At 48.6% G+C, this 12,155-nt stretch overlaps 1 protein-coding gene across 5 annotated transcripts in view; it reads left to right on the top strand.

The window, feature by feature from the left end:
• SFMBT2 (Scm like with four mbt domains 2) overlaps window positions 1–12,155 on the top strand; it is a 150,552-nt gene that overhangs the window by 85,688 nt on the left and 52,709 nt on the right. For all 5 annotated transcript variants that reach the window (XM_031444769.2, XM_031444767.2, XM_064479320.1 and 2 more), the window contains 2 exons: window positions 6,280–6,381; window positions 7,901–8,048. In XM_031444769.2, the coding sequence (XP_031300629.1) occupies window positions 6,280–6,381; window positions 7,901–8,048 (250 nt within the window). The remainder of the gene's footprint in view (window positions 1–6,279; window positions 6,382–7,900; window positions 8,049–12,155) is intronic.

Here is a 12,155-nt window from a genome sequence, read left to right as displayed (position 1 = left end):
TTTGGTCATCTGCGCTGTGAGCTGTCCTTCCCGGATGGCTTCTGCTGGCCGCTGAGTATTCCAGCTCCCGCCTGTTACTGTGGTTTCAGGGAAGGCAGGGAGATATTAGCATGAACTTAATGTACTTGGTGTTGGAATATGAGGATGGGGCAGGAATCTCTTGTTTACAGAACAGACCCATTTCACAGAGTTTGTCGGGTCGCATTTTAATTTTTTCCAGGTTGTCCCTGCTACTTGCTGTTAGTAAGAACAATTAAGCATTGATTGTAATTCTTCCTTCTGTGGACGATTTGATAACAAATGACAGGATAATTGGAGGCAGGTTATTTTTTCCCCTCAAAACACACGTAGTTTTTTTTTTTTTTAATAGTTTAGGTCTTGCTTTTAATCCCCGTGGTTTCTTTCACAGACAGGCAGTTGTAAATTGCAGCATCTCAAGGAGACAGACTGATGTAGAGAGAAGTTTAAGGCCACTGAGTCTGCAGAGGTTTAAGATCTAATAGAAAATGAGGACCATGTATGGCAGGGACCCCGGCTACCTTCCACGCACTCCCTCCTCCCCGGGAAAGGCACCCTGGTGAGGAGGTTTGTGGGAATTTTGGGCGTAAAATAAAAGCATGGGAATCCTTTAGTCCCGTGAGTTCTCTGCTTCCTTGGACAGGCATCCTACTCTGAATTTTCATGTCCTGATGGTACAGAGTCAAGGATAAGATTAAATTCTGCCTCCTGTTTGTAGGCAGAAGAACCCGCTTACACCAGTCAGATAAACTTCCACGCGAACAGGTGATGCTCTGCGTTTAACATTAGAGAAGAGAGGAGTAAGTTTAGGGGTGTAGAAATCTGACTTAAAGCGCCCTCGTATTTAAGAAGATGTTAGGCTTGGAGTCGTCAGGGAGGTCACTGGATCCCAACGGGATTACCCACCCCCCTTCATCTTGATTGTGCTAGAAGGAAACACAAGCACACGCGCCTCCCGTCAACTCTCATTTGCAAAGGAGTTTGGAACATTTGGTCCCTTCGCTTGTGGCTTGGCACAGATTAGTCCCCTTGCTGGGCCTTGGTGGTTCCTGAGCTTCCCACGGCCCTGGGAGACGGCAGGTCCGGCCGCCCGGGGTGGTGAGCACGGCGTGGCGGGCGTGTTCCAGAGCCTTGTTCTCGTGTGCTCAGTTACACACCGTGGGAATAACTGAATATATATGTGAACACTTTCAGACCCCCTGGGTTAGTGAACAGAATGAAAAAGCAAACCCTGGGGAGTCACCTGGGCTCCCACCTCGTCCTCTAGTGGGACGTCGTCGCGGTGGTGGTGATGATTGCTTCTGACTGTTGAGCTCAGGCAGTGTGGAGAAGATGGTACCGGGTGCCATCGTAGTCTCCTTGTCCTCAGGGTGACCTGGCTCGTAGGTGTCACCAGTGTTGCTGTAACTTGGCCACGCTCGGGACTCCGAGGAGCTGATCCCACGTCCTCCCTCACCCAGAGCGCGTGGTGGAACCAGGGCCCACACGCCCCGTCTGTTGGACCCCCACGACCACAGTTTTCTCCTGGGGCTTCTGTAGGGTCCCTGGAAGTCAGCTAGGATATTCAGAAGCTGAGCCACGTTAAGTCTTATTGTAACGAAGAACCAGAAGAGGAGTCCTGAGAGGATTACGTGTTGCCTGTCAAGCATCAAGTGAGCTGGATTGCGGTGGTTCTTCAGTCGCCTTTGACGGAGGCTCTGTTGGATCTGGGGACTGGGTGATGCTTTGTGGTAAGACTAGCGGATGCCTCTGCCTCCTGGATGGGGTGGTGCCCCTGGCGCAGAAGGAGCAGCCTGCCGCAGGCCGGGAGTGTGTCCCACGGTTTGCATCAGCGTTTGCTTCAGGGATAGGCCTGTGGCCAGCTGGGGTCAGCACCGTGTGAGGATGTCAGCCGAGTGGTTTCTGGACTAGGTTTCCTTGCTTTTAAGAAGAGGCAGAAGGAAGCTGTGGCTCTCTTTCCCTCCTCTGAGAATCCCAGAACTTCTGCATCATCTTGAGACCAGGACGGGCGCTGGACTGGGGGAGGGCTGTCCCATAAAGGGTGTTGACGAAGAAGGAGGGAAAGAACGGGGCCATTTATGACCTTGTTGGCTGCTCCCTTCAGCAACCTGGAGGTGCCCTTCCTTCCTCCGGAATTCTTTCTCATGTGACACCGTGGATTTCCTTATGGGTTATGCCAGTTGGAGTCGGGTTTTCTGGAATGTGTGTGTGAAGGTAGCCTCATGGCTAATGCTCTCTCCAAGGACCCGCACCAACCCTGGTGACTGGTCTGCTTGCCTTGGGTTTGAAATGATAGCTTATTCCTTAAAAATAACAAGCCCATTGCTGCCGTGGGGGTAGGTAGGCGGGCAGGTTAACAAGTACCTGCATTATTGTCCTGTTTAATTTGAAAAGTACCCCAATGTTCACAGCAGCACTATTTACAATAGCTAAGACATGGAAACAACCTAAATGTCCGTCGACAGATGACTGGATAAGGAAGTTGTGGTATATTTATACAATGGAATACGACTCAGCCATAAACAAGAGTGAAATAATACTGTTTGCAGCAACATAGATGGACCTGGAGATCGTCATACCAAGTGAAGTCAGCCAGAAAGAGAAAGAAAAATACTGTATGATATCGCTTATATGTGGAATCTAAAAAAATGACACAAATAAACTGATTTACAAAATAGAGACAGACAGATGTAGAAAAACAGATTTACAGTTAGCAGGGAGGAAAAGGGGTAGAAAGGGATAAACTGGGAGTTCAGTTTTCTTTAGCCCACAGGAGTCAGGCTGACGCACGGGGAGACACGCTCGCTCATTAGGAGAGAATTAAGTTACCTAAGCGCCAGAACAGACGGGGTAATAACCGCTGTTCACTGCGCCCCCAGAATCAGCCCTGTTCTGTTTTTTTTCCTAGCAGTGCTGTGAGGAAGGTTGGATTTCTTGCCACTTACAGATGCTTGCATGGTGCTAAGTGTTAATCAACGAAAGGCATTCTTATTACCCGCGTTGTTTTAAAACAACCCAGTGCACCAGTTTGGGGGCTGGCTGTGAAACTAAGCTTGCTGTAATCTCCTGTTATAAATTCCTGTGGTTCGAGTCGAAGTACATAGCATTCCGCTTTCTCGTGACCATTTTTTAACTTGATTGAATGCGCGGCCAGCTGATAAAATTGCTGTTTACAGCTGTAAGTAAAAAAATGCAAACGCTTGTTAGTGTTCAGCGTATAGTTTTTTTTATTACATTTTTGTTAGAAATATTTCCTTGGCTAAATTTAGTTCAGTGCAAGGGGACTGAAATGTCAGAAGTGCTATTGATTTAATAAACGCTGGCATCCTAATGTCCATTTTGAGATGAAAGCAATGTAATGAGAGTAATTATCTAATGAACGTAAGAGCACTAGATCTTTGGGAAAACAAAGAGGAAGAATGTGATGAGTTGCACTGAGTTTTTTTTTCAGCGTGGCGTTTGATGCAGATATAAATAAAGAAATGAAAGCAGAGGTCATTATATCCATTTGAATATAATGCTAATTAAAGCCTTCCTTTGACTTCTCTGAAGCTTATTCTTAGAAATGGTGCAAATTAGTTGAGGCATCTGAAAAGATGCGTATGCAACGTTTAAGTTCCCTGCGGACCCAGAAAACAGGCATGTTGGAACCGGAAAAATTCTACTGTGCAGTGTTTTTGTGTCTGATGCACAAAAAAACTTTGCTACTTAAGAAATATCAGTGTAAACAGAAAGGAAGAACCGAAAGATTAAGGAGAAATGTTCGGACGGCCGCCACCGAAGGACGTTTCCTGTGGCGTCAGTGGTGGGGCTCGGGCGGTAGGGATCTGGTTTCTGCACGGGGAGTCTGTCACTGCTTGTCTTACGTGAAAATCCTCACCACGTGCCTTTAAATTGTGTTGTGTTAATTAGTTCAAACTCCTTCTTCCCCCGAGCAGCATCCTCCCTATTTTTATGTCACGGAGGGTGTATTTATCCTATGAAACAGGGATGGCAGGAAGCATCAGCTATTTCGGGAGTCTGTGACAGGCACGCACTAAATTGTAAGAGCGTAACCAGCAACGCTTCCAGCATCCTCCAGAGTAAACGGAGAGTTCAGATCCAGGCGGCACGCGGGAGATGAGTGGGACCCACAGTGATCGAACATTCTTTCTTCTTGCCCGTCTCCTGTCTCTCCGTTAGCAATCCTCTTCACGTCCTCCTGCAGATTCATCCTGATGGTCACTGCGTTTCATAAAGAACCTCCGTGTCCGCCCTGAAGCTCTGTTGCTCTGCCGGGCAAGTGCGGGCTGGTGCTCACTCACGGGTGACCGCTGTGAACGCAGCTCTGCACAGCAGTGTTTCTTAAGTAGTGATGCTTGATTCTTCCAGGATTTTTTTCCAGGCACGGCAGTCCCTTCCAAGGCACCTCGGTGACCAGTGGGCACCCGGGGGGTGCTCTGAGGTTGTCCGATCGTCCTGACCTCTGCTTCACAGGTGGAATGACGTGGGACACCTGTCAATCCTCTGAATTCAGAACAACTCAGTATATGGTGGCGTCTTTTTTCAGCATTATGTTCGTATTTGTCACACCTCAGTCTCGTTCTAACTAAATGTCAAGCTTCTTGATGTCGGTAACCCCATCCTCCAGCTTTCTCTGCATTCAGTTTAGGTTAGGGCTTAACTTAGAATGTAGGAAATAGCACTGATGGGTTAAGGTGTGTGTTGCTTTTTAAAATCAATGCTTTTATTTTCAGTGTTTAAAAAAAAAAAAGGAAATCATCTCCTGCACCTGAGAATGGTTTTTATGAAAGTGTTGGTTGTAAGGTCAGCAAGTTTTTGTCCTGTAAAGTCCTGGCACATCCAGGGCGTCACCCATCTCATTCTGATCAGCCGCCTCCCTGGACGAGGCACTGTGTGCCCCAGGCAGACCCAGCATGTATTCATTACGTGTCTCTGGGGTGCGGAGGCTGGCAGATGGCTTTGGAGCCAAGAAATGACAGGTCCTTGTGATTCCAGGGGCATTTGTAACCTGTGCCTTCTTTGGTGAAGCAGCGCAGGGGTGGTGAGTTTTATAAGTAATTCTTTGGTCTGGTGTCCTCCGCGGTCCTGTGCTGACCAGGCTTTGTGGAGGGCGCAGGTGCAGCCCTGCAGGCTCTGCGCGCTCTTCCGAGCTGGATACAGAATGACGCCTTCGAATTAATTAAACACACTTCGGAGGGTGGAGTGTATAGCTCAGCACACAGAGCGTGTGCTTAACCTGCACGAGGTCCTGGGTTCAGTCCCCAGTCCCTCCGTTAAAAAAATAAATAAATGAAAAATAAATAAATCTAATTACCCCTCCTCACGAAAACATCCACTTTAGATTTGCAGATGAAAGAAAGCTCTGGATTCCCCCAGATATTCTGTACTTCTCGCCCACATGGTGCTTTAGAAACAGCGGGATTTCTTTGTGGCTCTCACATTCTCAGGGGCAGGCTGCTTATTTATCCAGTCCTGTTCACACAGGCTGGGAGTTAGGCGGTGACCTCCACCCTGCAAGGTAAATCCTGGTATCCAGGGTCCAGCCAGCCTCATCTTTTGCCGTAGCGCTGAAGTGGTTAATTGAAATTTGTTTTCCTGAGAAGGCGGGAACGCTCCACGCACCCTCACCAAGGTTGCTGTGCGCTGTCCGTCCGTAAAGCTGCCGGGCACTCACTCGACACGGGGTGGGGGCTCCTGGTCTTCACAGGGTGGGAGCCAGGTTCTGAGGGTGCGCGGGGCTGTCTTGGCACCTTCTCTACACACGTGTCCAAATACCAGTGCCAGAACTGAGAAGTGGTAACCTGTGTGCTCTCAGACACAGGAGACGGGGACAAACTGTGTCCCCCACACGGTCCTCACGGAGGGCCTGCAAAGCATCTCCAGGAGCAATAGGTGAGGTTTTCTGGGGACGGTCCTGCTGGGTTTTTGCAGGCTGGTCGCCTCCATTACTCCGCTGTGCTCCACTGATCGCACGCAGGAAGGTGAACACGGTGAGGTATGAGCTTGCTTTTAGCTTAGGATGCATTTCAGCAGGGCGGCCAAAGGCTTGTTTGCCTTGGAAAAGCAATTTGAAGCCCGTAGGAAATACTTAGATCGGCGATCCCTCGCCATAGTTAGAAGTCTGAAACGGGGAGGGTTAGTCATTTTCCATCCGACTCCAGTCGCCCCGTCAGACGTCCGAGGAGGAGCATGCAGACCTAGGGACCGAGCCAGTTTACCATGCCGTCGCTCTCAGTCTTCTCGTCCTTCTCCCTGCAGGACCACGCAGATTTGCGAAGCCATTTCTTCACGGTTGGGATGAAGCTTGAGGCGGTGAATGTGAGGGAGCCCTTCCGTGTCTGCCCTGCCTCTGTGACCAAGGTGAGGCCCCTCGCCTGCCCCCCCCCCCCCCGGGTGGGCCGCCTGAGTCTTCCCGCTCCCAGCCAAGCAGGTGGAAACCGCAGGTGTGAGGCTCTGCCGAGACTCCAGGTAAACCCACGGGGGCGCTGTCTCCCCCATCTAGCGCTGTCTGAAGGCCCCGTCTTACCCCTGGTATCACAGAGCGAGTGTGTTCGATGCCCACTTTGTAAAGGATGGGGAGGATGTCCTTTGTCTGCTGGGAGTACAGTGTGTGGACACTTGGGTCCTCGAGAGATGGTGGGGGCATTTCAGACGCAGAACTGTGAGTTTCCAGCAGTGAACTCAGCCCCAGAACAGGGCCACCACCTCTTACTAGCCGTAGTGACACTGAAGTCACTGCATGTCCCTGTGGGCATTAAAGTAAACCCCGGATGAGTTGTGTATCGTCACCTTCGTAACTGTAACTTGCTCCTTAGCTGAAATTCACATCAGGAGGAACTGAAGCGAGTTCCTTTCCTGCTTAGCTTCGAGCCAGGTTGATGGCAGAAAGTATTCCGTGAATGGAGGAGCCAGGACTCAGAGCTTAGTGTAAGAGTGCCGGGCTGCCTCAGAAAGACGGGGTCTGTCTGCTGAGTTGGGAAAGTGATTTTTCCCCCCTCGTCTGTTTCACATACTCGGTTCCTTAAGCCCACCACGCTCTTCTGGGTGGTGGTCCACCTGATGTTCGCACTCTGCTTTTTCCATCAAGATGGCTTGTTTCTCTTTCTCTTCCTCACCGATGTTCTTTCTTACCCTCCGTGGATGTTTATCTGGTTCCTGTGTACGGAGTGTTTTCTGTGCATTGTGGGAATATCTTGGTGGGTAACAAAGAGGATGCTGCTGGAAGGGAGAGACGTGGTGTCCATCCACAGGGGGAAATGAGGGTTTTCGGTTCTGGGGCATGTGTCTGGTGCTTTGCTGGGGTGGATGGGTGCTGCCTTTCGGGATGCACCTTGAAAAACACACGGACGGTGGAGGGGGCTGTTCCAGACTTGTGGGAACGCTGGGTCAGGACGTGCCTCGTGTGAGCGATTTTGCCCTGGGCTGGAGGGCAGGGTGGTGGGCGGGACGGGCTGCCAGGTGAGGCTGGACGTCTCCAAGCCAGACTGTGGGCGTTCTTGAATGATGCGGTGCCAGGGCGTGGGTCCCTGCTGGGGACGCTGAGAAAGCTGTCTTGTCAGGGTCTGCCCAACTTCGTCAGTGTGCTTTCTCCTGGCTCTGGCTGTGGGATTATTTCTCTAAAGTAACTGCTGTTTTTTTTCCTTCTTTGTCTTGTACATATTCTAGTTATTTGTTTACTTTCCATTAATGTGTCCGCAGGGATCAATGAACTTTTAAATAACTGGACCACTTTCGTGATAAACACTGAAATGCCGGTTTGTGCCGCGGTCATTGGGGTGAAATGTACTTACTGCATTTGGAAGCTATGCCGGTGTTTCTTACTCCCCTTATCTGTTAGCCCCAAGGAATTAACTCCCGGCTCTGTTGCCTTTTCTTTCAGGTGTTTAACAATCATTTTTTTCAAGTGACTATTGATGACCTAAGACCCGAGCCTAGTAAACTGTCAATGCTGTGCCACGCGGATTCTTTGGGGATTTTGCCAGTCCAGTGGTGCCTTAAAAACGGAGTCGATCTCACACCTCCCAAAGGTCTGTATTCTGTGACGATGTACGGGGTTTTGGTGATTCAGGAGGGCGTCGTGTTGTCGGGGCGGTGATGCTTTTGCTGATCTGGAGCAGCTGACACTGGAAACACCTTAGATGTGGTGGGAAAGGAGTGCGTTTCATGGTTAGCTTGACGTGGAGTCTGTGGCCCCCTCCACTGGTGGGGAGCATGGCCCTGGGCTCCCCTGTAAACCGCGGTTCCCTGTTATTGTGTCTGTGTGTTGAGAGAGGGTACATGTTGCTAAGTGATGGGGGTTAAACACTTGAACGAGTCTGAGAAGTGGCTCTAACCAGGTAACAACACGAGAATGAAGCATCTCTCTAACCTTTTATTTCCAATAAGTCAGGTTTTCCCCAGAGCCCAGTTGCTGTCAGATATCCAGCAACTAGATGCCATAAGACCTTAGAATAATTAAGTTGGGAACCAGGGTGCATGAAAGTAATTTTCAGCTGAGATCCGTAAACCCTATTACTGAGAACGCACCAGACTATCCTTAGGGACGTGATGCGCCGTCCCTGCAGGTCTAAGGTCTGTCTGGGGGAGAGGTAGCAAGGCGAGAGGTGAGAGGATGGAAGGGAAAGAAAGGGAACGATGAAACAGCAGATCAGAAGGAGTTTAGAAAAATAAACCAATAACCTCAAATAGAGCAGGGCGTTTGCGCTAGCTTTTCCGCATCACTGGGGATTGGATGACTCGTGGTGGTAACCGTACTGGGAGGTGAGCCCGCACAGGCTAAGCGCCATTCCGCCCCGGGGTCATCACGCACCATGGGCGGCTGTGATGATTTTATGCTTTCTTTTTGAGATCACCTGTTGTGTGTCATATATGTCAACATCTGGTCTGAGAGTCTTTGCTAAAAGTATGAAAGTGTATGCTTTTTTTTTTCAAGTTTGTTATTTTTAACTTAAATTCTGAGAGTACGTATGATTTAGTTCAGAGGTTTTCTTGCAGATATGTCTGCCTCAGAAGGATTTATTACATTGTGTAGGTTTCTGTTAGAACCATGAAGACTGCTTACAATTACAGCCTATTCCCTGACCCTCAAAAGATGGTAACCCACTCATTCCCTAGTAGGAAGCAGCTGATGAAACAAGACGTCTGGTGGTACAGGAGATGTGCGAAGAACGTAAATCCCTGTTTACTCTGTTTTGACTCCATTCCTATTTAAAAAAAAGAAAATCTGTCCCCAGACTTGAGATACAAACAATGTAAGCTGGAACGGATTGCAATTATTTAGTGTTGTCCCCTTGGAAATGTTACTCCCTTGGTTTAAACCCAACAAACACCAATATTAAAGGCACTTTGAAAAGTGATCAAACCAACCAAGCAGAAACGCATCCAGGTTATCAGCCCTGGCTTGCTATTTTAAAATCACCTCATCAGCCTCCTTGCACGTAACGTCAGAGATTAGTCGCAGAATGAGCAGCGAACCCGTCCCAAGCCGGGGGTCTCTGTAGAGAACGTTGAGCTGGTACGTTTCTGTTGTAAAACGTGTGAGCAGAAGATAAAGTAAATCGCTTGTGTTTGCACGTTGCCTCTGCCCTCTGGCCATCCTGATAGACATATAAACGTAACTTAATGTAAGAAGTAAAGTGTTTTTTAATGATCATTGAGACGCAGAGTGGTGAACCCTGATGGGTGTTCTCTTTTCCTCAGACGCTGACTGATGGAACTTAATCCTTTCTGTCATCTCATATTTCAGACATGCCGATGGGGATAAAAAAATAATAAACTTGCACTCATGGACTTCCTGCCTTGAATGAACTGATGCTACCATTTTGCCATATCTGAGTCAGGTTTTTAAGAAATGAAATACAGAATTGTAAATACCATTGAAGACAGGGTTCCCCTGGACTCTTGTATTTCTCACCCCCCTACGGAGTCTGTCAGCGAATCCAGTCCACGTTCTCGGGGTGTGACCTGGGGTTATCCTGTCACCCTCCTCGTCCAGGTGGGCTTCACGTCTCCCCCAGGGAACACAGTGGCCTCCAGTGTCCTCAGCCCACTCTCAGCACAGCAGCCACACTGATGGTGTTAAACCGTAAACCACACACGCCCCCTCCTCTGCTCAGACTGCGCAGGGCCACCCCACGTGGCTCAGTGGCCATGGCAGGGTCCAGGTCCTGACAACAGCCTACAGCACCTGACCGGCCTGCTCCCCCAGACGCCCCCAGTCCGCCCAGTCATACCAGCCCTCCCGGGACCATGGCGCGCCCCCTCCTCGGGACGTCGGCACTGGCTGTCCCCTCTTCTTGCTCCTTCAGTCTGACTGGGGTCGTCCTTCTTGGCTGCCTTATTTAATATCTGTAGCACCTCTGACAATCTGAGTTTTTAATCCTGCTGTGCTGTCCGCCTCCTTGCACTGAAATGTAAGCTCTGGGAGGGTAAGGATTCTTTCTCGGTTTTGATCATTTCTGTGAACAAAAGTTCTAGTCTTAGAACCGTGTGCAGCACAGGGCGTGCACTTAATAAGTACGTTTGGAGGATGAGTACATGAATGAGCGGATGGCTGGACTGGAGAGCAGACCTGTTCTTAAAGATTTGATAACACGTTGCCAAACGAGCACCTGCAGTGGTTTTTCAAGTTCTGCCCCAGCCAGAAGTGCATCACAGTGCCCGCTTCCCAGCAGCCTCGACAGGGGTGGATTTGTGTTCATTGTTCTTCATTTTTGCCGTTCAGGTAGATGGCAAATGTGACATTCTTTTGCTGTTTTTATTTTTTATTAAGATTGTACTTTTTTTTTTTTTTTTTTTTTTTTTTTTTTTTTTTTAATATCCAACCTAGTATGGAACAGGAGCTTTTGCTCCCATGGTCTCTTTTCGTTTTTGAGTGGGAGATCTTTTCTAAAACCCTGCCCGTTCCTCCACCCCAAGTCGCCAGCAAGGGGCATGAGGCCGCCATGATGGTCTCGGGGACGCCATGGCTGACTCCCTGGTGCTGAGGGGAGCTCTGCCTCCCTCTGGGGACTGGATACAGTCAGGGTTCTGTTAGCAAAAGAGAGAAAGGGAGGATGCTGAGGGGAGGCTGTCATGCTGTGGCCCTGGATCGAGTGACCGGTGCCTTGTCTTTTAAAACAGGGCAGAGATGCTGGGCTTTCAGAGATTCTATATTACTGAAATAATTTATGATCATTAGTAAAAACCTGGAAAATTCAGGGAGGTAGAAGAGAGAGGTATCCAAGAATCCTACCACCCGGATATTTCCTAGTAAGTTTTCCCTACGTTTCGTCTGATTTTTTCTTTGCACATTTGAATGTAAATTGGGTAATTCTGTATATGCCTGTAGCAGTCTCTTCATCTAAACTTGCAGTTACCATTTTTTCCATGATTCCTAAAAAATAGACTACGTGCTTTTTCATGCCCACGTGACTTTCCACGGACTTGCATACGTTTCGTATCATTTCTTATTTTTGGATATAAAGATTTTTTTTCCCTCCCTCAGAATTATCAGTAATAATGCCGCTGCATCTTAAAGTGTCACACTTGGTCAGGTTTCAGGGTTGCTTTTATGGGGTGCATTCCCAGAAGTGAAACGATCGTGTCAAAGTTCGAACATTTTTACTGCCAAATTGCTTGTTTTTTTTTTAAAGAATTGTCCACTTGCACTGCCAATAGTCATCTTTGCCAGTGGAGCTGTTTTATGTCCATTAATTTGTATCGTAAGGAAATGGGTCGTCGACCCGTTTCCTTTTGGACCTGTAACAGTTGGAACTCCATTCAGAATAAACACCAATTAAAGCTTAAATAACTCCAGTGGTGGAGGCTCGACAGTCTCCCTGGCAGCTCTTTGCAGATTTTCATAGCCCACGGGGTTTTTTGATTTCCTTTTATTTTCTTTCCCCCTCTGCTGTTCCCCTCCCTCCTGGGTTTCAGACATGCTCGCCTGGCTGCGGTGAAGTCTCAGTACTTCTTGTTCTGCCTCTGTTGATGAATGAGAATAATTGACCCCTGTTGTCTCTATTAGACGAGCCGGAGCAATTTGTTTTTATGTAGCAGTTATTTTCTAAGCTGTCACAAAACTGCCTCACAAAGGGAGCTCATTATCGGCCCCAAGGAGAAGAATTTTAAGTGATGAAGTGAATACAAGTCCT

This window comes from Camelus dromedarius, chromosome 26 (genome assembly GCF_036321535.1).
Source record: "Camelus dromedarius isolate mCamDro1 chromosome 26, mCamDro1.pat, whole genome shotgun sequence".
In the NCBI taxonomy this organism is placed as follows: domain Eukaryota; kingdom Metazoa; phylum Chordata; class Mammalia; order Artiodactyla; family Camelidae; genus Camelus; species Camelus dromedarius.
The sequence above is the reverse complement of the archived record's forward strand: the minus strand, read 5'-3'. Positions and strand labels throughout refer to the sequence as shown.